Consider the following 27,664-nt stretch of genomic DNA (forward strand, 5'->3'; position numbering starts at 1 on the left):
ATAGTAGACATTTAATAATATTGAATTTAATTGAATTACTCGGTATATTCCTTTCTAGATTATGAAAATTTTTATTAACAGATTCAATGACCATCACTCATCCTTAGAGGGGCAGGAAGCAAGTATTTTCCATATTTGGAATATGATTAATCTGCTTTCCTCCCCAAGATACAAATGGAACTAGGTTGCCACTACAAGCCCTCTCACAGCAGATGTAACCTTACATGGAGGATATGAATAGATAGAATGATGCCAGAAGGTGGGAGGAGAAATAGAAAGCTGATAGAGACATCATATCACATGTGCCATATAGTGGAAAGAATATCGAACAGTTAAGTCAGGACAGCTGTTTTGTTTTGGTTTTTGCCTAGTTGTAGCTTTGCCATGAATTAGTAATGTGACTTTAGTTAAGTAATTTCACATCTCTGAAGCTCAATTTACTTATCCCTGTAATGGCATTGATGCCTACAACCTGTCAGTAATCTGGGCCTTGAGCCAGGTGGTTGTTAATCACCCAGAACTCTGCCCCCATTTCCATGTACCAAACTCGTTATCTGGGAGTCTGTGTTTAGCACGGTGCCTGACACATAATAGGCATTTAATAAATGCTTGCTGATTGATGGATTGATTGAATGATGATGTTTTACTCTTATGTCCATGCCTTTATCTATTATCCACATGCCTTCCTTTAAAGATAGAGCAAACTGGGGGCAGCTAGATGGCACAGTGGTCCTGGAGTCAGGAGTACCTGAGTTCAAATCCGGCCTCAGACACTTAACACTTACTAGCTGTGTGACCCTGGGCAAGTCACTTAACCCCAATTGCCTCACTAAAAAAAAAAAAAAGATAGAGCAAACTGCCAGTTATCTATCTCCAGATTACCTGTAAGCAGGGTAAAGTATAAACCAATGGACACATTAATCACAAAACACCATGTTCCATTCTTTCTCCATTGGTACCCTCTAGGCAAAATCCCCTCCTTTCACAGTAGTTCTTCCCCCTTCAGCCTTTCAGCTGCAGAACAGAAATGAGATAAACTAATCCAGAAATTTAGTATTATATACGCTTCCCACTTCCCAGTATAGCAGTCTGTTAACACAAAACTAGTTGCCTATATTGGGATTGGAAATAAAGTGTTCTAGAATCTTCTGAAAAAAGCATGTTTTGCTCTCACTTTGGCTACCATTGTCTCTAATCCTCCATCTTTCCCACTTCAAAACTGTATCTTCTATTTGACACCAGCCTTCTCTACTACAACTGTCTACTTCTTTCAGGCACTAAGGCATGAAGCAAAAGGATGGATAAAATTGCAACAGGGTGTCAAACAAGGGACTGACTGGATATCCCTTAAATATGGAACACTAATACCTCACATTTAGATAGCAGCTTTAAAAGTATTCTTTTCAAAACAATCCTCTGAGTTAAAGTGTTGTTGTTGCTTATTGTTCAGTTGTTTTTCAGTCTTGTCTGACTCCTCATGACCCTATTTGTGATTTGTGATTTTCATGGCAAAGATACTGTAATGATTTGACATTTTCTTCTCCAGCTCATTTTGCAGATGAGAAAACTGATGCAAATAGGGTTAAGGAACTTTCCTGGAGTCACACTGCTAGTAAGTGCCTGAAACCAGATTTGAACAGAGAGCTGTTATCTAAGATAGGAAACCCTGGGTTCAAACTCTGTTTCTCACACATCCTGGCTGTGTGACCCTGGAAAAGTTACATAATCTCTCAGTGCTCCAGGCAAGTGTCCAAGGCAGTAAATTGCAGAAAATGTGTCAATTTGCATGGAAAAAGGGAGTTTCCTCACCTGGGAGTGAGTTCTCCATAACAATGAAACTAAAGGTCAAATCCCTAAGCTTGTAACACCACCACTACCACCACCACCAAGAACAACAGGATAATAACCAAATTTCTCTGTCAGATGGCCTTTGGGATCTGAACTATGGATGCTACCTGCCACCTAATGGTCAGTATTGGTATGTCATTCTCATTGACAACATTTTCATTGACCATTTTACCAGAGAAATCATATAGGCAGGACTCCCATTTCACTGCTACCTTTACATATGGAGGTTGGTTAAAAAAAAAAAAAAGAACTGTGAGGATGGATTAATGAAGCCTGGCATATTTATCTCAGAGGAAGGTAACCTTAGAAGGAAATAGACTGCTGAAGTAAATCTTGATCAGGAGCCTTTAATGAGAAAAAAAAAAAGGTTATTATTGTGGGGAAGGGGATGACTGACTATTGTCTATCTCCCCTGGGACAAAAAGAAAGCAAATAGTCTGAAAAAATACCACATGGGGTGAGAACTAATTTAGATCCAAGGAAGAATGTCTAGAGGGATTGCACTGGAACATATCAGGAAGGGAGACTATAAAACCTACTTCCCAATCAATTCTGATGGTGGTTTATGTGCAGTCCCATTTAGAGGCAGAGAGATGGATTACATAAACCTGTGGTTTTTTTAAAGACCTTTTACCAGCTTGTCATAGGGATGATAGAAAACCTTATGATAGGAAACTGGTCAAGAGACCTTGACAAGAATGATGATCATAATTCTTGAATTCTTAGAGGGTAGATCACAACCATTCTATGATTTCTCATCTAGTATGATTTTTGTCCATGTATTTCTATAAATTATTCATTAATCTTGAGGCCTTCCCTTGATTCTTTTAATATATGGAAGGCATGAATGCAACACCCAGACTGTCCATCTGTTATCCTTCACTCTCACTCCTTTTCTGGTAAAGCATGTCACTCCTGACACCCAAATTCATCATTGGTAATATATTGCAAGCTATTTACACCCACCATGTATTTTTCCATTGCCTTTAGGCTCAATCAAAATTTTAATTTTTCTGAGATTGCAGTGTTCTATGACTTCTAGCCTTAGAGCAGTACTGTCAAGAAAACTGGTTTCCAAAATAATCTTTAACTCCAAAAATTTTATACAGATGATAAAGGAGATCTATAAGTTAATATTTTCCTCCTCAACTTATTTTTTAATAAAGGTAACACCTTTGATCCTTTCCATTCTCTTGGAATCTTCCTATTTAAAATGGAAAATTGGTAAAAATGGATCCTGAGCAATTTTAAGACTTTGTAACTTCTCAAATGGATACTTTTTTGTGTGTTTGATCAGATCCAGCTATTGGTCCTAAATTCATCTTACATGTCAATAGCACTTATTTACAAAGTACATTGAGTGGTGAGGTAGTTTTGTCCAAATATGGTAATTTTATTATCACATGTGGTGAGAATAGATAGCTATAAATATCCTAGTGGATCTGTCCTATGTCACATTAACTTGTCACAAAATCACAGAACCTCAACACTGGAAAGGATGTCAGAGATCTTCTTAGTACAATACATATCTGAACAAGGAACTATTTTACAATATCCCTGACAAATGATCATCCAGTCTCCAAATGAAAATCTTCTAGTGATATCCTCTACATCTTTAGACAGTGTATTCTGCTTTTAGACGACTCTAATTGTTAGAAATCTTTTCCCAACAAAATTTTGAGTCAAAATTTGCCTCTTTTATTTTTATTTTTTGCAGGGCAATAAGGGTTAAGTGACTTGCCCAGGGTCACACAGCTAGTAAGTGTCAAGTGTCTGAGACCAGATTTGAACTCAGGTCCTCCTGAATCCAGGGCCGGTGCTCCGGTGCTTTATTCACTGCACCACCTAGCTGCCCCCAAAACCTGCTTTTCTTTCATTTCTAGCCAGTGCTCCTAATACATGGGATGATGGATTTAGAGGTAAAGAAAGCAATAGAAATCATCCTATCCAGCCCCTCATTCCACAGATGAGTAAACAGGTTTAGAATGATTAAGTGACTTGAAGGTCAAAGCTATAGTGTAGTGGAACTGCAATTCAAATCCTGTCCTTTTGGATCCAAACCCAACAGCCTTTTCACTATTTTATGCTGTATGTTCTTTGAGGCTAAGCAGGACAAATCTGATCCATCTTCCATGTGGCACCATTTCAAATACATGAAAACAGTTGTCAAATTTTCTCCTCCCTCCCCCAGAATTTTCTCTTCTGGTAACACATTCCCAGTTCCTTCAAATGAATCTTGCACGTGCTCTAGTTCTCCCACCAATCTGATCCTCCTTCCCTGACATGATCTAGTTTGTCAATGTCCTTCCCAAAGTGTGGTGCCCAGAACTTAATACAATATTTCTGTGATAGTCTGCTTTTAAGGCCTCTACAAAGACTATGCTGCTAACCATTCAACCTAAAATGACATTTACCTGCCATGTTACACGCTATATTTGCCTCATTTGTAGGCCCCTACACATCAATTGTTCACATCAATCAAATCAATAAGCATGTTTAAAGTTCCTACTATCTACCAGGCAGCACGCTAAGTGCTACAGATACAAAGAAAGACAAAAGCGCTCCCTGCCCTCGGAGAGCTCATGACCTAACACAGAGAGACAACATACAAAAAATTATGTGTAAAAAGATATATAGTTGGACAGCTAGGTGGCACAGTGGATAAAGCACCAGCCCTGGATTCAGGAGGACCTGAGTTCAAATCTGGCCTCAGACACTTGACATTTACTAGCTGGGTGACCCTGGACAAGTCACTTAACCCCAATTGCCACCCCCCTCACACACACACACACACACACACACACACACACACAAATACAGAGGATAAATTAGAAGTAATCTGAAGGGGAAGGTACTAAGGAGGTAATAGGAGGTAATTAAGGAGAACCAGAAATAGCTTTTAGTAGAAGGGGGTTTTCAGCTGAAACTGGAAGCAAGCCATGAAAGCCAGGAAGCAGAGAATTTCAGGCTAAGGGGATATCTAGGGAATATGCACTGAATTGGAACATGGAGTATCATGTGTGAGGATCAGCAAGGAGTCCAGGGCTAATGGATTGTGCAATATGTAGAAGAGAGTAAAGTATAAGAAGTCTACAAAGGTAGAAAGGGGCCAAAGTAGGAAGAGGCATAAAAGTCAAACAGAGGACTTTATCTTTTTCTTGAGGTAATAGGAAGCCACTGTAGTTTATTGAATAGGGGAATGGCATGGTCAGGAAACTATAACATAGTTATCACCTGCTAATACAGCTATGCCTTCTGCAATCTACACTTTTATAGCTGATTTTTTTTTTAAACCAGGGAAGGACTCCACATTTTTCCTTTAAAATTTCATCTTATTTGATCTAGCCTATTACTTTAGCTAGTTAAGATTATTTTGGATGCCATCATCCAATGGGCTAGAAGTCCCCTCTGTATACTTCTGTATTCCTATTGAAATAGATAACTTAGGGGGCAGCTAGGTGGCACAGTGGATAAAGCACCAGCCCTGGATTCAGGAGGACCTGAGTTCAAATCCAGCCTCAGACACTTGATACTTACTAGCTGGGTGACCCTGGGCAAGTAACTTAACCCCTATTGCCCTGCAAAAAAAAAAAAAGGAAAAGAAAAGAAATAGATAGCTTTAAAAAGGGAGGGGTCAGCTAGGTGGCACAGTGGAAAAAGAGGACCGACCTCAGACATTTGACACTTATTAGCTGTGTGACCCTGGACAAATCACATAACCCTCATTGCCCCACAAAAAAAAAAAAAGAAATACATAGCTTAATTAAAATACATCTATAGCTGGGAAAAATTGAAGGATCACAGGATTTCAAAGTCACAAGAATTGGATTTCAGTCCTGGTTCTGCCATCCATTGTTCATATGACTTTGGGTAAGTCTCCAAACCCCTCTGAAACTTAGACTTTTCCATGTGTGAAACAGTAATAATGATATCTGAGCCATTCATCTTAGATGATTACTATAAGGAAAAAAGATTCACAAGTTTTAAAGCATTATATAAATATGCACTATTAATATCCCAATCTGCACGAGGATTTTAAGGAATACAATGACACAAAATTAGTTACCTCACTAAATTGCCAACCTTGATTTTATCTTAGGTTTGAATAGAATGAGAGGTAGCATGGTGTTGTGGATAGAGAGCTGGTCTAGAAGCCAGGATGACTTGGTTTCAGGTCCTGCTTCTGATGAATATTAACTGTGTAATCCTAAATAAGTCACTGAAGCTATTGGTGCTCTAGATACTAAAGTTGCAAAGTACCTCAGAGGCCATTGAGCTGAATCTCTCCATTTTACATCTGAGAAAACTTAGTACCAGAGACATTAAATGCCTTGCCCAAAATCAAACAGGTAAAGTTAAAGCAAGCATTTGAATTGGGTGGTCTGATGTCAAATAATTGTACTAACCAACCTCACATCTTGTACAAGAAGAGAAACTTATTTAAAATAAAATATGAAGCAAGTACCAGAAAAATGCACTGGCTGAAAAGACTCCTAGCATTCACAAAGTAAAAGTACCTCCTCTATGCATACCTGTAGGTGTCAGCACAGCACAGCCCAATGGGCTATAGGCCTTCTTTCCTGGGTGTCAGCATAGGAACTGAGAAACATTGTAGAAAGCTTTGTTATTTTCCTGAGATACAATAATTGGGTAAAGAGGATGGAGATATTATGGTATCATGGAAAAAACACTGAGTTTGGAGTAAGAAGGGCTGGATTCCTGTCCTTCTGAAGGCTTGCTACTGGTGTGACCTTGGTCACTTTGTCTCCCTGTGCCTCAGTTTCTTCATCTGTAAAATGAGGGGATTGGTCTCTGAGGTCCCTATCACTAGAAGTATGATCCCATTATCCTTTGTTAAGGATGTCTCTTGTCCATCTACCTCTGGTGCTTTTTCCTATCTTAAAATTTCCTCCTTGATCCTGGAAATTCCTCTCTCTGTCTCTCTGTCTCTGTCTCTGTCTCTGTCTCTGTCTCTGTCTCTGTCTCTGTCTCTCTCTCTCTCTCACCTGGCTAGAACCTTCCTGGGAAAGATGACATAAGAGACTCACAGGGCTGTTATGGAATATATCAGTATTCCAAATATCTCAGAGTGAGATAGGTTGGAAGCCACTGAAGCTATAAATAATAGTTAAATCCTGGAAATATGGCACACAAGCCTGTACTACATAGCCGCTGTTTTTCTTCTACTGACTTATTCTCATCCTAGAAGCAGCTGGTATTGCAGTGGATAGAACACTGAGTCTGGAGTCTGGAAAAACCTGAGTTCAAATCTGACCTCAGACACTTAGTAGCTGTGTGACCCTAAGCAAGTCACTTAACCTATCTTTACCTCAATTTCCTCAACTGTAAAAATGGTAGCAATTATAGCACTTATCTCAAAGGAGATAAAATTTACCAAAAAAAAAAAAAGCACTTAGCACAGTCCCTGACACGAAGCAGGCAGGCTTTTTTGTTGTTCAGTTTTTTCCAACTCTCAGTTTTTTGCAGTTTTCTTAACAGATACTGGAGTGCTTTGCCATTTCTTTCTCCAGCTCATTTGACAGATGAGGAAACTGAGGCAAACAGGGTTACATAGCTAGTAAGTGTCTGAGGCCAGATTTGAATTCAGGAAGATGAGCTTTCCTGACTCCAGGGCAGGGACTTTATCCACTGAATCACCTAACTGCCCTGCATAGTGGACATTATATAATCATTATTATATAATCCCTCTTCTTCTGTTTGGCTTTCTACTCTTCTGAGAACCTCTCCTTAATGATTGATTCTCTTGCTGACCTTGAAACATTATGAAAATAGAGTGGCCCTGGGAAGAGGCTATTTACACAAGTGTACCCCATGTCACATGTAGAGAAATTGAATCACGACTAAGATATGAGAAGAGACCTTATGTTTGTCCTCTACTACACACTGCTACTAATCAGTGGCAATGAAGAGAGCCAAGAAGCTATAGGATGCAGGCTGTTTGACTCAGAGTAATTTAAAGACCTTTATAAAGAAATGGTTGGTTTCATATGGCCCTCCTCCAAGGACCTGTGTGTTTTAGATATTTCCCATTAGTTTTCCCACCAGCTGTGAAATATAAAGAGATGGAAGGAGGAGGGAAATGCTAGTGGTTTTCCCAGAGGTTGCATAAACTCTTTTTCTCTTGAATCTAGCTGCATGCATACCTTACATGTTCCATAGATATTTATTGACTTACTAAAAAACAAATGAATGAATGAATGAAAAGAGATTCTAGTGCATTTGTTAAACAATTTGTAGAATTTTATCTTATCGCAAGATAGCAGTTAAAATCCTTTTGACTGAACATACAAAATCTAGATCAGAGTGAACACTTGTTAAACCATTTTCCTACTGATAACCAAACTTAAAAGACTGTGCTTATCAAGCACAATCAAACATAATGCCCCCTAATCTGTCATCATGACTTTTCTTTTTCAGATGAACCTAGTGTACACAACATCTGCCTTCTCCAAATTTTACAAGAAGTCTGTGGTTGCAGATGTCAGGTAACATTTTAAACTGGTCATAATTCACATCATTCTCTGTCTGTCTTAGTGTGACTCAGGCTTGTCTAAGTAACCTATGTGCCATAAACCTTTGTGAATTGTGAGGTTGCATTATGAACTGATGTTGGTATGTCGTTGAGTCATTTCAGTTGTATATGACTCTGTGACACCATCTGGGATTTTCTTGTCGAAGAGAGTAGTTTGTTGTTTCTTTCTCCAGTCCATTTTACAAATGAGGAAACCAAAGCAAACCAGGTTAAGTGACTTGCCCAAGGTCACACAGCCAATGTCTGAGGCTGTATTTGAACTCAGGTCCTCTTGACATTAGGGTTATTTCTCTATCCACATAGGTGCCATTTAGCTGCCCAGTGTCAGTATACTTGAAGTAAATTTGTTTCAGCATGCATCTAGAGTAGCCAGTAACCTTCCCTACCCAAAGTCTGGCTATCCACCACTCCTTTCCTCTCCATTAACTGATTTCAATCCCTATTTATCTTTCCAATTTTATTTCATATTATTTACCTTCATAAACTCAGTTTTTATCAAACTGTTCTCTTAGTTGTATCCCATATGTGGTATTCCACTTCCCTTCTCCATGCCCTTACACAAATGATACCTCATGTCTAGAATGAACAGCCTCATCAGTACCACTTTGTAATATTGCTCTTGTTGTTGTTTAGTCCTTTTTCAGTCATGTCCAACTCTTTGTGATCCCATTTGGGATTTTCTTGGCAAGAATACTAGAGTGGTTTGCCATTTCCTTCTCCCACTCATTTCACAGATGCGGAAACTGAGGCAAACAGAATTAAGAAGTGACTTGCCCAGGGTCACACAACTAGTAAATGTCTGAGGCTGGATTTGAACTCAAGAAGATGAGTCTACTTGACTTCAGGCCTTGCACTCTCTCCACTGTACCACCTAGCTGCCCTCTAGTATCCCTAACTTCCTTCAGTTGCCACATATAGTATGAAGTTTTCCTAATAGCCACCCCCTGATAGTTGTTAGCTCCCTCTACATATAGACATTGTTTTCATTTAGTTAAGTATATGTCACATTTCCCCTCAGAGAATGTTGGCTCTTTGAGGGAAGAGATTATTTCACTTTTTTCTTTCTACTTCCCTTTTCCTAACATGGTTTCCTGAATATAGTAGGTGCTTAATAAATGTTTATTGAGTGTTGGACTTGGAGTCAGGGAGACCTGAATTTAAAACTTGCCTTAGACACTTAATAACTGTGTGACCCTAGACAATTCACCTCTTTTTAGCCTCATTTTCCTCAACTGTCAAATGAGGTGATTGGATTCAGTGGCTTCTAAGGTCTCTTCCAGCTGCTATGATCTTACTCACCTGGCTATTAACATGGTCACCATCTGTGAAAATACCATAGTGTCCTCTCCCCACCTCCCCTTCCACACACAGAGGACATGATGCACAAAACAGGAATCTTTCCTTGTTTTCTGATCTCCTTTTGGAAAGCCAGTACTATTTAAGAGAATTCCAATATTTATATCTGGAGACTACTGGTGTATGCCCCAACTTCCCTCTGAAGTACTGTCCCAGAGGGATCTCTCTGAACATGTGTATTTCTTTGCTTCAGCAATAACAATGAGGGTGGCCTCCTTGTCCACTTCTGGCTTGTGTTTGTGGTGCCCCATGCCAAGGTCTTCTGTGAAGAATGTGTAGCAGCCATCTTGAAGGATTCCATTCAAACAAGCATTGTGAACCGGACCTCTGTGGGAAGCTTGCAGGGCTTGGCTGTTGACATGGATTCTGTGGTACTAAATGGTATGTTCTCCTTTAAGCTTTTCTCTTGGTTATAGCAACATCTTAATTAACTTAATGTTCCCTGCTTTCAATAAAGAAGGGTCAGATAAGAACAATGGGGTATAGACTAATAGTGAAGCAACTGGCCTAAATGCATATAGTGTTTGGACAGCATTGACTGGAAAAGACTGAAAATATGTAAATCTCAGGTCAACATCTAATCTACTGAAGGGTGTTTTTCTTCTTCCTGTATTCATTATGGCTCCATGTTTTCTCAGGCCATTCTCTTTAGAGGACAATCTGAGGATCCTGGAGAAAAATCAAAACAACCTCTAACCTCTATCTAGTACTACAAAGTCTCCCTGTTCCCTACCACCACACACACCGGCTACCATTATCAATTTGACAACCAATAGTATCTCAGATTACAAACTCCTTCAAGAGTCTGGTTTAGTTTCTATAGAAATTTGCACACTCCATTTCTTAATGATCTGGGGACTAAAACCTACAGTGGAAAGCTCTTAAACTTAATCCATAGGCATTTATACAGGATGGCATTGGTTACTGCATTACCCTTGATTATTATATTTCTTGGTACTTCTTTATTTTTTTTTTAAAAAAAGGACTAGAAAGCTTTTTCCTTGGTTAAATCAATGTGAATGGAAATGCTGACTCTAAAGGACTGTTTTCTGTTTGTTTTCTTGGTGCAGCTGGACTCAGGTCTGACTACTCTTCAACTATTGGAATAGGTAAATGGTTTCATACTTGATTTCCCAACTCACTCTCTTTTTTTGCTACATCTTTTCCTTCCTTGAATAATAATACCTTTTGAATAGTTTACCTCTCAGATTTATGGAAAGGAGAACAGTTTATAAACAAACAAGAGATAGAGAATATTATGAAATGCAATAAGAATGATTTTGATTACATTAAATTAAAAAGGTTTTGTATGAACAGAAGCAATGCATCCAAAATTAGGAGGGAGGCAGAAAGTTGGGAAACAATTTTTATAGCCAGTACTTCTGATAAAGGCCTCATTTCTAAAATATATTGGGAATTAAATCAAATTTATAAGAATCCAAGTCATTCCCCAATTGAGAAATGCTCAAAGGATATGAACAGGCAGTTTTCTGATGAAGAAATCAAAGCTATCTATTCCCATATGAAAAAATGCTCTAAATTACTATTGATTATAGAAATGCAAATTAAAACAACTCTGAGGTACCACCTGATACCTATCAGATTGGCTAATGCGACAAAAAAGGAAAATAATAAATGTTGGAGAAGCTGTGGAAAAATTGGAATACTAATGCTTTGTTGGTGGAGCTGTGAACTGATCCAACCATTCTGGAGAGCAATTTGGAACTATGCCCAAAGGACTATAAAGCTGTGCAAACCCTTTGACCAAGAAATACCATTATTAGGTCTTTTTCTCAAAGAGATCATAAAAAAGGGAGAAGGACCCACATGTACAAAAATATTTATAGCTGCTCTTTTTGTGGTGGCAAGGAATTGGAAATTATGGGGATGTCCATCAATTGGGGAATGGCTGAACAAGTTGTGGTATATGAATGCAATGGAATACTATTGTGCTATAAGAAATGATGAGCAAGCAGATTTCAGAAAAACCTGAAAAGACTTAAATGGACTAATGTTGAGGGAAGTGAGCAGAACCAGGAGAACATTGTACACAGTAACAGCAACATTGTGTGATGATCGACTGTGATAGATGTAGCTCTTCTCAGCAATACAATGATCCAAGACAATGCCAAAATACTTGTGGTGGAAAATGCTTTCCAAATCCAGAAAGAAAGAACTGTGGCATCTAGATGCAGATTGAACCATACTATTTCAAATTTTTTGTTGTTTTTCCTTTTTGAGGTTTTCCCCTTTTGTTCTAATTCTTCTTTCACAGCATGAATAATGCAGAAATATGTTTAATGTTATTATACATATATAACCTATATCAGATTGTTTGCTGTCTTGGGGAGGGGGAGGGATTAGAGGGAGGGAGAAAAAAAATGAAACTAGAAATCTTATAAAAACAAATGTTGAAAACTATCTTTACATGTAGCTAGAAAATAATAACATACTTTTATGATTAAAAAAATAATAATCCCTTTTGCTATTCACAGGTCACCAGAAAATTCACTTTTTAGTGTTCAAGTAAACTGTCCTGTCTTCACAGATAAAGGCTGTGCTCAGGACTTATATGCAGATCATCCTTTTCAGCTCTTTCCCCTGGAGATTTCTGCTACCTCAGGACACCTGATGTGCCACTTCAAACTGATTGCCTCAGTTGGCTATCTCATTCGTCTCTCTGTTGTGTCCTTACAAATTGAAGCTGACAACTGCATCACTGACTCCCTGACCATTTATGACTCCCTCATGCCTATCAAGAGTACAACTTTATACCGGTATGGACAGTTTAGAGGCACGGTTGTTCCTTTGACAGATGTTTTCATGTGATGCTCTTTGCTTTATCAATCACTAATTCTCTTGGGATTTGAATTTTTGGGGGGAGAGGGACATCTTTCTATATGAAAGGATAAGACTTATTCTGGCATCAGTATTATTATAACTGATATTTATATCCAGAGCTTTGATTTTAGTGGTATAAGGACATTTCAGGTGAATAAACTTCCTCTGCCAATGTAGATTGGCACCTTCTCTGTCACTAAATCTTAGAGGCAATTAGCATTTGAAATGTTAATTGACATGCCTAGGGTCACACAAGCAATATATATCAGAGGTGGGATTTGAATTCAAGTCTTCTGACTCCAAGGCCATTCCTTTAGCCACTATGCAAATACCTCTCTGTCATGTATACAATGCTTTGAAATTTGCAACATGCTTTGCATATATTATCAAATTTGATGCTTACAACTGCCCTGTGAAGTAGTGTAACAGGTATTGTTGACTCAATTTACAGATCAGAAAACTGAGGCTCAGATAGATTAAATGACTTGCTCAGTGTCACACAACTAGTATGTGCTAGTAGCAAAATTTGAACCTAGCCTTCTAACTCCTTAGCCCATCCTTTAGCCACTATACAAAGTTGCCTTTCTGACGTTTATATGGTGTCTGAAAAATTATAAAGTGCTTTAGTACATTTTCGCATTTGATGCCCACAATAGTCTTATGAGGTAATACAATAGGTATTATTGCTCCCATTGGACAGATGAGAAAACTAAGGTAGTGACAAAATGGCCAGCCCAGTGTCATACCACTAATAAGTACCAATGGCAGAATATGAATCCAGGTCTTCCTGGCTCAAATTCTAATATTCTATCCACTATGATTCATTCATTAATGCCATTAGAAGGCACCAGTCAGAGGCAATGCCAGTTTTTACTGGCAGTGCTCGTAGGATATGTCCAAGAACTAGACTACAATTTGCCATATCTAAAATCAATTCAAGTCAGATGAAGAAGCATTATTTGGGGGAGGGACAATGAGGTTAAGTGACTTGCCCAAGGTCACACAGCTAGTAAGTGTCAAGTGTCTGAGGCCAGATTTGAACTCAGACCCTCCTGAATTCAGGGCCCATGCTTTATCCACTGCACCAACTAGCTGCCCCCAAACAAGCATTTGTTAAGGGATTACTTTGTGCCAGGCATTGTGTTAAGTGTAGGGATACAGAGAAATCCAATAGTTTTCTTGTCTAATGTTTGCTTTTATCTAAATCTAGGTAAAGTTTCTCCTATATCACAAAGTATCCTCATAATGAATTGATTAATATAATAATCTGATTCTAATATGACAATATTAGATATCAGTCAAAAAGCCATACAGTAGAGTACAATTCCAAGGAATGCTCAATGGATAGGTGACTTTATAGGGACACTTTATGGTCCAGTTATAGAAAAATTACAGTGTTACACAGTGACCTAGAAGGAACCTCCCCAACGTTCTGAGGTCTTATTAACCTATGTCTGTAGGAATGTGTGGCTAGAAGAGGGTAGGACTGGAAAGGTTAGATCTGGTTTAGAGGGACACTAGGTGTCCAGATCAATTTGAGGACATCTGAGGAAGAAGGCTATGAAAAAACCCTGTTGAGTTGGCAAAATGAAGGCAGAAATAATGAACCCGAAGTTAACTAGAGGGACAGCTAGGTGGCACAGTGGATAAAGCACTGGCCTTGGATTCAGGAGGACCTGAGTTCAAATCCGGCCTCAGACACTTGGCAATTATGAGCTGTGTGACCCTGGGCAAGTCACTTAACCCCAATTGTCTCACCACACACACACACACAAGTTAACTAGAAATTGTTTTGACAGGTTTTGAAAAATTAAATATAACTGTAGTATTGTGTCATATATATGGAGTCATAGGATTTTAGAGACTATCCAATTCAACATCCATTCAATGTTGTACTCGTTTTTCATATAACCTACCTGATAGATGATATCAATTTCTGAGTGAATACATAAGCAACAATTCATTCTTTATCTCTGGCATTAGTTACTGCATGGCTGAATTCAGGAGCAAAAACAAGTCAAAAGTAGAAAAAATTTTCAGTTAGAATGGTAATAGAAGTGATAATGATTTAATGGCCACATGCAAAAATAAAGGTACTTGTTTTGTTAAAATAATTTGATATGCTTATTGTTAGAAGACATCATTTAGGGTAACAATATTCTATATTAACACAAATTCAATCCATTACTCTAGCAATAATAATGAAATATAAATAATGATAATTTTTATTCATTATATATAGAGAGCATCTTACAATTTGCCAAGAACTATCGTATTTGATTTTCTCTTTTTTTAAAAAAAATTCTTAACTCAAGAAATGAAACCAGCATTTCCATAACGTGGTAGAATAGAAAAAAAAAAAAAAGGTGATTGCACATGAAACCGCAAATCTATTATGTACAACTTGCTATTCATTTTAAATATATAATTGGGGCAGCTAGGTGGCACAGTGGATAGAGCACTGGCCCTGGAGTCAGGAGGACCTGAGTTCAAATCTGGCCTCAGACACTTAACACTTACTAGCTGTGTGACCCTGGGCAAGTCACTTAACCCCAATTGCCTCACTAAATATATATATATATATATAATTAAATTTCATGTAGCTTTCTTCCCCCTCTCCCCCGATGGCTAGCATTAGACAAAAATATGTGTGTGTGCATGTATGTGTATATGTAAAACCATTCTATACATACTTTATTTATTGGTTCTTTGTCTAGATACAAATAGCATCTTCCTTCATAGGCCCTTTGTAGTGAATTCAAGTATTTATAATTGTCAAAATGATTTAGTCACTTAGAGCTGTCATTAAAACAATATTTCTGTTACTGAATATAATGTTCTTTTGGTTCTATTCATTTCATTCTTGATTATTTCATGCAAGTCTATGCATGTTTTTCTAAGATAATTAACCTCATAATTTCTTAGAGCACTGTAGTATTCCATCACAATCAACTCCCACAAATTATTCAGCCATTCCCCAATTGACAGGCATCCCTGCAATTTCTAGTTCTTTGCCACCACAAAGAGAGCTGCTATAAACATTTTAGAACAGATAGGTTATTTTTATTTTTCCCTAGTTATCTTTGGAAACAGACTTAATAGTGGTATTGCTGGGTCAAAGGGTATAGGCAGGGGGGCAGCTAGGTGGTACAGTGGATAGAGCACTGGCCCTGGATTCAGGAGGACCTGAGTTCAAATCTGGCCTCAGACACTTGACAATCCTTACTATCTGTGTGACCCTGGGCAAGTCACTTAACCCCAATTGTCTCACTTAAAAATAAAGAAAGAAAAGGAAAAAAAAGGGTATAGGCAGTTTAATAACTCTTTGGATGTAATTACAGATTGCTCTCCAAAATAGTTGGATTAGTTCACAGTTCCACTAACGTGAATGTGTCCCAATTTTTCCACATCCTCTACAACATTTGTCAATTTCCCCTTCTATCATTTTAGCCAGTCTGATAGATATAAAATGATCTCTCAAGGTTGTTTTAATTTGTATTTCTCTAATCAATAATGATTTAGAGCATTTTTATATGACTATAAATTTTTTTGATTTCTTCATTGGAAAATTGCCTGTTTATAGCCTTTGACCATTTATAAATGGGGAAATGACTCATACTCTTATAGATTTGATGAAATTCTTTATATATTTGAGATAGGAAAACTTTATCTGAGAAGCTGTCTGTAAAAATGTTCCCCCAATTTTCTGCTTTCCTTCTGATCTTGACTATATTGGTTTTATTTATATGAAACCTTTTAAATTGAATGTAACTGAAATTATCCATTTTACACATCACACTGCTCTCTATCTTGTTTATTCATAAATTGTTCACCAATCCATAAGTCTGATAGGTAATATGTTCTATGTTCTTCAAAATTTTTCTTGTAATATCTCCCTTTATATCTTGGTCATGTTTCCATTTTAACCTTTTTCCATAAATGGTATAAGTTACTGGTCTGTGCCCAATTTCTTCCAGACTGCTTTCCAGCTTTCCCAACAATTTTTTTACCAAATAATGAATTCTTATCCCCCAAACTTAAGTCTTATTTTATTTTCACAACAACCCTATGAGACAAGCAGGACAGGTACCATTAAATCCATTTTGAAGATGACAGAATTTATACAGGGCATCTTAAAAGTTTTGAACTGGGGCAGCTACATAGGGTACAGTGGATAGAGCACTGGGCTTGGAATCAGGAAGACTCCTCTTCTTGAGTTCAAATCTAGGCTCAGATACTTACTGTGTGACCCTGGGCAAGTCATTATTTGTCTCAGTTTGCTCATCTGTAAAATGAGCTGCAGAAGGAAATGACAAACCACTCTAGTATCCCCCAAATGGAGTTACAAAGAGTCAGACATTACTGAAGTAACTGTATGGTTTTGAGATTAGTAATTTAAAACTGCACTGAGACCTTTGGGACAGCTGTACCATGAGAGATTGGTTTTTGAACTCCTATTCATTCAATACTCTGTTATTCATGTCTTTACTCTGTATCTGGTTTCAGGATTTGTGAACCTACAAGATCATTAATGTCATTTGTTTCAACAAACAATCTCATGTTGGTGACCTTTAAATCACCACGTGTTCGGAGGTTGTCAGGAATTCGGGGATATTTTGAGGTCATTCCAGAAGAAAGTAAGTCTCTTTCAAATGTTTAAAAATGTGAATCACATATATGTATATGTGTGTGTGCACAAAAATGCAAATGTATGCATACATACCTATAAAAGAGGCATCTGGGTGTGTTGGATAGAAAGTTTGCCCTGAAACTACAAAGACCTGGATTCAAGTTCTGCCTCTGATACATACTGGCTGTGTGACTCTGGGCAAGCCATTTAACTTCTCAGTGCTCTAGGCCAAAGCTACTTAAACTGTGGGTCAGGACCCTCTATGGGGTAATGAAAAATTTGACCATGGGAAAAGGTTATGTATACCTATTTTATATACCTATATGCTCAGTGTCATGGAAAAATTTCTTGGGTGAAAAGGGGTCTTGAATGGAAAAATTATAAGAAGCCCTTGTCTAGGCATCTTTCTAAGTTGCAGAGAAAGTGCCCCACCCCCAAAAGGAAGTGCCCACTTGCATTAGAAAAAGGTGTGTTCTCACCTATCTCATCAAAAACACAATCTCTGTATCCAAATGAAGCTCTTAGGATAATAACTATGCTAATGTGGGGGGGGCGGGGAAGGGGAAGGGAATGTGCCTTTTTTTTTAATGTCCTTTTGTCTACAATACTACAAACAACTATAAAGATGATCGTCCAACATTTCTGAATTCTTACTCACAACCAATCAATATGTGGTTTTTTTTCCCCAATCAATCCAATCTACAGAAGGTTTTATATAATCAGGTATAAAAAAGCATTGTTTAATTTTTGTAGAGACCAATTTTTAATTCTTTATACTTTGGATAATCACAATCACTTTAACCATATTTCTAAAGTGCTCTGTGTAAAATGCACAGAAAAATTTATATAATCCTCCTGGGGCAGGTAGGAGATGGAGTGACTCTAGAAAGTCTAAATGGCTCACTCTTGTTCTGACCTACTTCAATGAACTAGGCTCATTTTCTCACTAAGATCATGAATATAAAATGTTGATTCAGAGGATTTTTTCCTATTATGTATAAGGACAATGACTGTAATAAAAACAGGGGCATTTCAATAGTTTTATTTGACCAGAATGAGTCTGTATATCCTGGAGATACACACACAGACATAATACATGTATGTGGATATGTGTGGAGATAGATGGATAGATAGATAGATGGATGGATGCATGGATGCATGGATGGATGGATGGATAGATAGATAGATGGATAGGTAGATGGGTAGGTAGGTGGATAGATAGATAGATAGATAGATAGATAGATAGATAGATAGATAGATAGATAGATAGATAGATAGATAGTAGATAGACAGACAGACAGACAGGTATAGTGAGTCTTCTTAACTCCCACTGTGGAATTAGGAAAACTCATCTTCCTAAGTTCAGATCTATCCTCAGATACTCACTGTCTGACCCTGGGCAATTCACTTCATGCTGTTTGCCTCAGTTTCCTCCTCTGTACAATGAGATGGAGAAGTAATGGCAAACTACTCCAGTATCTTTGCCAAAACCCCAAAAGGGGTCATGGAGAGTCAGACATGACTGAAAATGACTAAATAACAATAAAATCAAGGATAGTAGAATAGATGATCTCTAAGGCTCCTTCCACCTCTCAGGTTCTGTGAGAAACCAGTATTTGTGCTGCAAGTTCGAAATGCTGTGTCCTTTAGATACCATACCCTTGCTTTTAAAAGCAAAATTAGAATTCAAGCCTAAACTGGTTAAATTCAGTGTGTGCTATGATAAATGCTTTGGGCTTAAAAATATTTTTGTGTTTTATCTTCATGAAAAAATTCTAATTTCTGGGGGCAGCTAGGTGGCAAAGTGGATAAAGCACCAGCCCTGGATTCAGCAAGACCTGAATTCAAATCCAGCCTCAGACACTTGACACTTACTAGCTGTGTGACCCTGGGCAAGTCACTTAATGGTTATTGCCCCACAAAAAAAAATAAGAAAAGAAAAAGAAAGAAAGAAAAATTCTAATTTCTGTGCTTTGTTGTTGTTTGGTTTTGTTTTGTTTTGACAGAGTGTGGGAGCACAATATTAGCCAAGGAGAACATTGGGTTTGAGGGGAAAATTTCAAGTCCATATTACCCAAGTTACTATCCTCCAAAATGCAAGTGCACATGGAAATTTCAGGTACAGGTATCTTGACTTTTCTTTATTTCTAAGGAATGACAACAACCAAAATCCTGCAATTAATTATCAGTCAACTGATAATGGAGAACCAGCCATTTCTAGATTTCTAAATACAAGTTATTTTACCTACTCTTATTGTTTCATTCAATGTTTGAGGTGTCATACAATATTAGTAGTAATATCTTGAAAAGTACAGAAGGAAAATCAACACTCTCTGTTAGAGCCAAGTGAACAACTGCAGGGGACCAAATCCCATCCAAATAGATACCTATTTGGTAATGCCCAGTGAACCGAAAATAATTTTTACATTTTAAAATGCAAGAAAACTGTTTTAAAATGTAAAAAGGATTCTTATCTGGGTGGAGGACATTGCATACAAAGACCGGCCTTTTGTCTGTGGGCCATAGTTTGCACAAACCTTACCATTTCTGGGACTCAATTTCCTAATCTATAAGATATGCATAATAACATAATACCTACCTATATATGTTGTGGAGAAAGCATCCTACTATTATAGATTGAAAGTATACTGTAGGGGGCAGCTAAGTGGCACAGTGGATAAAGCACTGGCCTTGGATTCAGGAGGACCTGAGTTCAAATCCAGCCTCAGACACTTGACACTAGCTGTGTGACCCTGGGCAAGTCACTTAACCCTCATTGCCCCACCAAAAAAAAAGTATACTGTAATGCAAAGAACTTGATATAAATACAATCATAGGAGCCTAGATTTGGAGTTTGAAGGGTCTTAGAGGTCATTGAGTCCAATAATCTCTCATTTTAAGGATGAGGAAACTCAGGCTCAAGAGATCATGTCATTTGCTCAGTCTGAGGCTGGATTTGAATTTAGGTCTTCCCATCTTCAAACTGAGGGCTTTATCCACTGTGCCATCTATCTTATTCAACTCTAAGAGTAATGAATCTTACCTTTTTGCCTCCTTTCTTTTCATGGTCTCAAGAATTAATTGAACCTATCCTACTCATTTCACTTAGTCAATATTTGTCAAATAACTGTTGTTTGTTGTTGTTCAGTTGTGTCCGACTCTTCATGACCCCATTTGGGGTTTTCTTGGCAAAGATACTGGAGTGGTTTGCCATTTCCTTCTCTAGCTCATTTTACTGATTAGGAAACATTCAAACAGGGTTAAGGGACTTGCCCAGGGTCAAATTTGAAATCAGGAAGAGGAGTCTTCATGACTTCATGACATTCACTGCTCTACCTAGATGCCCCAACAAATACCTGCTATGTCCTAATCACTATTCTAAAGTGCTAGGGATTTAAAGAAAAGCAAGATAGCTCCTGCTTTCAGGGAGCTAGCAATCCAATGGGAGAGACGGCATGCAAATAACACTACAAACAAGCTACATACAGGATAAATTGGAAATAATCAACAGAGGGAAAGCACTAGAATTAAGGTGGTAATTTAGCTGGGACTTGAAGTTAGGCAAACCAGGAAGGAGAGATAAGGAGGGAAGGTCTCCTTTGTTAATGAGAAAGGACTTGGGATCTTGTCTCTTACAAAGGCCTTCTTTCTTAGTTTATTACTTTCCTTGCTTTCAGAGTTATTCCTTTCCCTTCCATAAAGCTTGGGAGGAGGCTGAAGAAAGAAAAATTAGGGCTACATAGTACATCTAAAGAGAATGATTTTTGTTCCTTTTACTTGACTAATTTACTTTCATTTTCCCTAATACCTTTCCCATCAAGAGCTTTGTGTTTTTCCTCTGTGGTTCAGGAGACTCTGTGACCTTGAATAAGACTTTTTTTCTGGCCTTCATTTTCCTCATCTGTACAATAATGGAATTTGGATAAGATGGTCTAAGCCCTGTGATCCTGTGACTCATTAGACACAAAGGACCATAGCTCCTCTGCAGATTTAATGACCTAGGGCTGGCTCAGCCTGCTTTAGGCAGAGATCATTCAATTAGAGTCTAATATTATCAGAGCATAGTTTTAAAGAACAGACCTAAAGAGATCATAGAAAGCTTTGTAAAAGGAAATATAAGTAGGGAGCTTGCTTGTCAGCCTTCAGGGAAAATAGAGCAAGAGGAGATGCTAAAGTTAATAAAAGTCTGTGATATATTTTCACTTAGGATAATAATTTTGCCCCCTTTCCAGTGGTAGCAAGCAAAATAATTATTCAGTGAGTGATCTTTTGAATGACTATGCTTTAATGGATCAATCAATAAACATGTATTAATTTAATTTTCATGTTTAAAATTATAATTATAATATAAAAATAAAATATAACATATTATAGTTAATTTATTTGATTTTAATTTAAATAATTTAATTCTTAATATAATTTCTTAATCAACTAAGAAACATTAATTTATTGGCAATACTATGTGCCAGGAACTGTGATAAGCACAAGGGATACAAAAAGAAGCAAAAGATGGTCCCTGCCCTCAAGGAGCTTATAAGCTTATGGGGGAGATAACATACAAACCTATACACAAAGCAAGCTATACATAGAACAAATAGGAAATAATAAAAAGAGGGAAAGCAATGGAGGTAAGAAGAATTGGGGAAGGCTTCCTGTAGAAGGTAGAATTTTAGATGTTGTTGTTTGTCCTTCTTTCTCAGAGAGAATCATGACATGGGGAGGTGATGTCATGACTTGCACTGAATTGGATTTAAGTGAGGGAGGGCTGTGTAAAGTTGCCAGCCTCACTCTCTCCTCTGGAGCTGTCTAGGTCCAGTGGGAAGATATTCATCAGGGCAACTAGAGATGGCCCCTGGGATTTTAATTACAACTCAAAGAATGGCAGGGAGGTCAGTAGTCAGTAGCACTCTACCCCAAACATGGAAGAGCCAGAGAAAATGCAAAAAATGGGATGTCTTGTTTGTGGAGCAGCCAGGAAGCCAGTGTTGCTGTATTCAAGAGGACATGTTGGGGAGTAAAATATAAGAAGACCAGAAAGGTGGGAGGGGTCTTTGAATGCCAAATAGAGCATGTCGTATTTGCTCCTGGAGGCAACAGGGTGTGGCAACTGGATATTATTGAGTAAGGAGGTGGCATGATTGGACCTGCTTAGGAAAATCACTTTAGTAGATGAATAGAAGAGGATGGATTGGAGTGGGGAGAGACTCAAGGCAGGTAGACCCACCATCAGGCTATTGGAATAATTCAGGTGTGTGTCAATGAGGGCTTACACCAGGGTGGTGAAAGTGTGAGAAGAAAGAAGAGGGGAATATTCAAGAGATGTTACAAAGGTGACATCCATAGGCCTTGGCAAAATATTGTATATGAGGAGGTGAGAGATGGTGAGGACCCTAGGATGACTCCCGGGTTGTGAGCCTGGGGGACAGGAAGAATGGTATTGCCCCCTATAATAATAGGGAAGGTATGAGGTGGGGGGAGGGTTTAGGGGAGAGAATGAGTTCAGTTTTAGGCATATTGACTTTAAGGTGTCTACTTGACATCCAATTTGAGGTATCTAAAAGACAATTGAAGGTGTGAGATTGGAGGTCACCAGAGAGATTGGGGCCGGATTGGTAGATTTGAGAATTATCAGCATAGAGAGGGTATTTAAATCCATGGGAGCTGATGAGATCACAAAGAGATGTAGTACAGGGGGAAAAGAGAAAAGGACCCGGGTCAGAACCCTGAGGGATACCTATGGTTACAAGGAGTCTTTTGGATGTGAATGTATGTATGTATGTATGTATGTATACACATATATATATATACATATACACATACACACACATTTTCCATTAGGATAAGTTTAATGTCTGTTTTAAAATTGGCATGGTACAAAATGCAATAAAAGTCATGTATCTTTGGGGAAAAAATCTAACTCTGTGCCCCTGTTTCATGAGAACTACAAGATGATAATTAGGGGGAAAACCTCAAAGGTGAGTAGATCCAAAATAGGCTATTCTCTAACTCGTGAGAATATCTCTCTGAATTGGTCAAGCTGAGAGCCTTCACTTTCGGCTCACTTTTGGCAGTAGTTTGCAGGGGGGTGCTGGAACCAGCTTGGACCAGCTTGCAGAGAGAGATGATTATTAAATTTTCAGTGTTAACATTTACATCTCACAAATCAGAAATACTACAAAGCTGAAGCTTGATTTATTTTTGTTAATTATCTAGACTTATGAAAGTGATGGAAAAAATGTTTCTAATGAAAATTAAATGTAAAAGCTTGTAAACGTTTCTGAACCAATTGTTAAACATTTATCAGCACACCCCAGGAAGTTGGTCAGTTTCTATCCAGAAAGATAGATCCCTTAGTTGACTGGGATGTTTAATCAAATAGAGCTCATCTTTACACCAGTTCAGGGATATGGTGTTAGGTAAGCTACTTTTTATACTTAGCCTATCCCAGATTCTTCAGAATAATAATTGATTAATGGAATTATAAATGAAAGGGAGTGTAGAAAAGCGTTAGTGAGTAGAGACCATAGTTGGTTTAAAAGGTTGTATTTTTAGATGGATGAGTAAATTGTTTTGTTATAATAGAATGTTGCTTTGAGCAGCTAAGTGGGAAATTGGGGAACATAGTCTCAGAGATCCTGGTCTCTCAGAGACAATGAGGTCACCTCTAGCTGGTGGACTGTACCCACCAAGAGAATCTGGACACTCATTTGAATGCCCCCATAGTTGGATAAGGACTCTCACCAATAAGACCACACCAAACCACAGCTTCAGGCTCTAGGGAGATGTCAGCAGAGAGAGAGAGTCATCCTAATAGTTGGAGGTATAACACCTAAAGAACAGATGGTTGGCACAGAAGATAAAGTGCCAGGCCTGGAGTTAGGAAGACGAGTCTTCCTAAAATCAAATCTGGCCTTAGACACTTACTAGCTGTGTGACTCTGGGCAAATTACTTAACTCTGTTTGCCTCAGTTTCTTTATTAGTAAAATGAGCTGGGGAAAGAAATGGCAAAATATCTTTTCCAAAAAACAAACAAACCAACCCAAAAATGGTAATGAAGAGTCAGATGGCCCGAATACTAGTGAATAACAATACCAAAGTTCAACTTTATATGTTCTGTCTTTCCAGTGGATTAGGGGTGATTCATGAAAAAAGGGATTCTTTATCTGGAGATTTGTGAATATAGGTCATCAGTAAAACAGAAACCAGAAAATCTTACTGGAGGTGATATAGATGGAAGACAAAACATTTCTTTCAGGATTAGGTCAGTAATTTTGGTTATGATAGGAAGTTCATCAAAGGGAAAAGAAATGGGCCATCTTGGTCAAAGTACCTGCCACCTGATACCTACCTCATACTGTGGTGTTATACTTCTTGACAGGAGGCAAACATGTGATTAAGTCTATTGTGAAGTGGATAAAGCACCAGCCCTGAATTCAGGAGGACCGGAGTTCAAATCCGGCCTGACACGTGACACTTACTAGCTGTGTGACCCTGGGCAAGTCACTTAACCCTCATTGCCCACCCCCCAAAAAAAAGTCTATTGTGACAGCTGTCCAGGGTGGAAGGAAATTGGCAAAGGAGTTGATAAGCTGATTTCCCCATATTATATGGTTAAGACATAGAAAGGGAAAGAGAGAGAGAGACAGAGACAGAGACAGACAGACAGAATGAGAGAAACATCAAAATTTCCAGGTGTCATTATACAAAGTTTTAAATGGTTTACGTGACTCACCACCAGAGGTAGGGCCTTATTTTCTATGGGGTTGGCACCAGGGAGAGGAAACAGTGGTTGTGGTTTACAAGTGTTAGCAAAGATGAAAGAACCCAGTGGAGACACATCTTTTGGATTCATGGGTTGGTATTGGTCTCCAAACCCTCATGTTGGAAAATATTTAGCTTTGAGTTAAGGTTGCTACACCTGCTGCTGGTGAATCAGACTTAGTAAGCCAGGCCAAGCCTAAGTGGCTTGACATGTATAGTCTGTAGGTGGGCCTGTTGAGGTGGCTTATATGCAAGGTATTCAAATTTTGGTTTCTACTATAGTACATGTATTCATTACTTGTGTGATTCCAAAATGTATGAGATTGTAAGAAAAATTAAGACTGCTAAAAATCCTACTCAGATAGTCTAAATTTATTAAGATGGTGGGTCATCCGAAGGTGGCAAGTTCTTTAATGATTGTTATAAACAATAAGATGATGACAAGCTTCTCCTAGATGAAGGGTTCTTTACTTTGAGGTCAGTGTATATGTGTGTGTGTATGTATATATGTGTGTGTGTGTATGTGTGTATATATGTGTGTATATATGTGTGTATATATATATATATAAAATCATTTTTATGTCATGGACACCTTTGGCCAACTGGTAAAGCCTCTGGATCCACTTCTTAGAATAATGCTTTAAAATGCATAAAGTAAAATGTGTAGGATTACAAAGGAAAGAATTATTAAAATATTATTAAAACATAAGCATCTATATTATACTTGTACATGTGTATATTATACATATGTATGCTTGTATATGTGTATAGATATGTGCCTGTACATACAAGCATAATATATACACATACATAAGCATATACAGACAGTTCTGTGTAATATATGTATATATCATGTATACATACATATATACATGTGTGTACATAAATACATGTCTGCATAAGTATACAATATGCCTATGTACCTATGCATGCAAAGACACATATTTTTATAACTATATTTCAATATAATTGGTTTATTTTGTAGTCCTATGCTTTTAAAAACATTATTTTGACAAGGGGATTCTATAGGCTTCACTAGACTGCCAATGGGGTACAGGACACAAAAACAGTTAAGAACCCTAGATGATGTCTCTGTGTCTCAAAAACAGCCTTTACTGTGAGTAACAATTTTGAGCATATAGTATGTCTTCTCTGTAAGGTAAGCTTGCAGCATAAGTTATAGAGGACCATGGTATTGGGGTGACTAGCCCCTCTTTTGAGAGGATGATGGCATCCATGGTTGTATATTGATAAATTCAGAAGATACGGCTTCAAGGCCCTTCTCTTAGACCTTTGTCCTTGGGGAAATTGACCTTTCTCGGTCTCATTTTCCTTATCTGCAAAATGAGGAGTTAGACAAGATGGCCTCTTAGATTCCTCCCAACTCTTAATCTATGATTTTATGACCATCACTGAGATATCAGTAGCAGGTGATAATGTTGGCTTAATGATTTAGAAACCTTATGCCATGTAAATGGGAAACAAATATATCCACAGCTATGTTCTTTCAAAATCTAATGTTATCTTCATTTCTTTGTTTTGTTTTTGTTGTTGTTGTTTGTTTGCTTGTTTGTTTTTTTGTAGGGTAATGAGGGTTAAGTGACTTGCCTGGGTCACATAGCTAGTAAGTGTCAAGTGTCTGAGGTCAGATTTGAACTCAGGTCCTCCTGAATTCAGGGCTGGTGCTTTATCCACTGAGCCACCTAGCTACCCCCTGTTATCTTCATTTCATGATGATATATCAAAGGAAGACTTTCATGGAGGTGTTTACAAAAAAAAAAGTTTTAAAATCTCGTTTTTAACCAAAAGTATTCAGAGTCACAATTTTCTGGGTCCAGTTTACACTATCAGAAAGACAGATCATTGAGACAATATTTTTATTAGTGTAGACCAAAAGCTGGCCTCAGAGACAAGACAAGAAGATATAGGTTTGTTGAGTCAATCAACAAACATTTAAGAGCCTACTAAGCGGTTGGCATTGTGCTAAGAACTGTGGATACAAAGAAAGGTAAAAGACAGTCTCTGCTCTAGAGGAGGAGACAATACACAAATCACTGTGTGCAGACAAGCTATATGTAAAAGAATTAATTGGAAATATTCAACAAAGGGAAGGCACTAGAATTGAGAGGGATTAGGAAAGGCTTCCTGTAGAAGGGGGGATTTCAGTTGGGACTTGAAGGAAGCCAGGGAAGCCAGGGGCAGGGAGAGAATTAGAGGCACAGAAAATGCCTGGAGTCAGGAGATAGTGTGTCTTGTTCTAGGAGCAAGATGATTCAAATGCTACTTCCGTCATATACTGCTTGCATGACCCTAAGAAAATTATTTAACTTCCTGGTACCTCAGCCAATTCTCTAAAATTATTAATTTCAGGAAAGGTATCACTCTGCATTGGGAGGAGTTTCCTTTTTGTGGATTTCCTAAAGCAATAAAATTACGATCCAGCACCTTCTCCTCCCCCAAATATTATCTGGTACTATAAATCTTACTCAGTGGCAATGGGGTAAAGGATGAGTACAGCCTCACTCTTTCAAAGTCCCTGGAGCTAGGTTCTTGATCTGATGACAATAGATAGCCTCTTCAGGGAAGAGGCGACTAGAGAGTTGGGGCCCTGAAGCCCTGCAAGTATTTAGATTTATTCTCATCTTCCTCCTCTGCCCAATGTGACCCCAAAATT

At 38.1% G+C, this 27,664-nt stretch overlaps 1 protein-coding gene across 1 annotated transcript in view; it reads left to right on the forward strand.

Moving 5' to 3' along the window:
- Positions 1–27,664, forward strand: part of TMPRSS7 (transmembrane serine protease 7) — a 101,512-nt gene that overhangs the window by 21,199 nt on the left and 52,649 nt on the right. Inside the window, 6 exon segments of the mRNA XM_043997077.1 lie at positions 8,287–8,354; positions 9,951–10,138; positions 10,828–10,866; positions 12,306–12,534; positions 17,105–17,235; positions 19,235–19,347. Coding sequence (XP_043853012.1) covers positions 8,287–8,354; positions 9,951–10,138; positions 10,828–10,866; positions 12,306–12,534; positions 17,105–17,235; positions 19,235–19,347 — 768 coding nt within the window.

This window comes from Dromiciops gliroides, chromosome 3 (assembly GCF_019393635.1).
Source record: "Dromiciops gliroides isolate mDroGli1 chromosome 3, mDroGli1.pri, whole genome shotgun sequence".
Classification (NCBI taxonomy): Eukaryota; Metazoa; Chordata; class Mammalia; order Microbiotheria; family Microbiotheriidae; genus Dromiciops; species Dromiciops gliroides.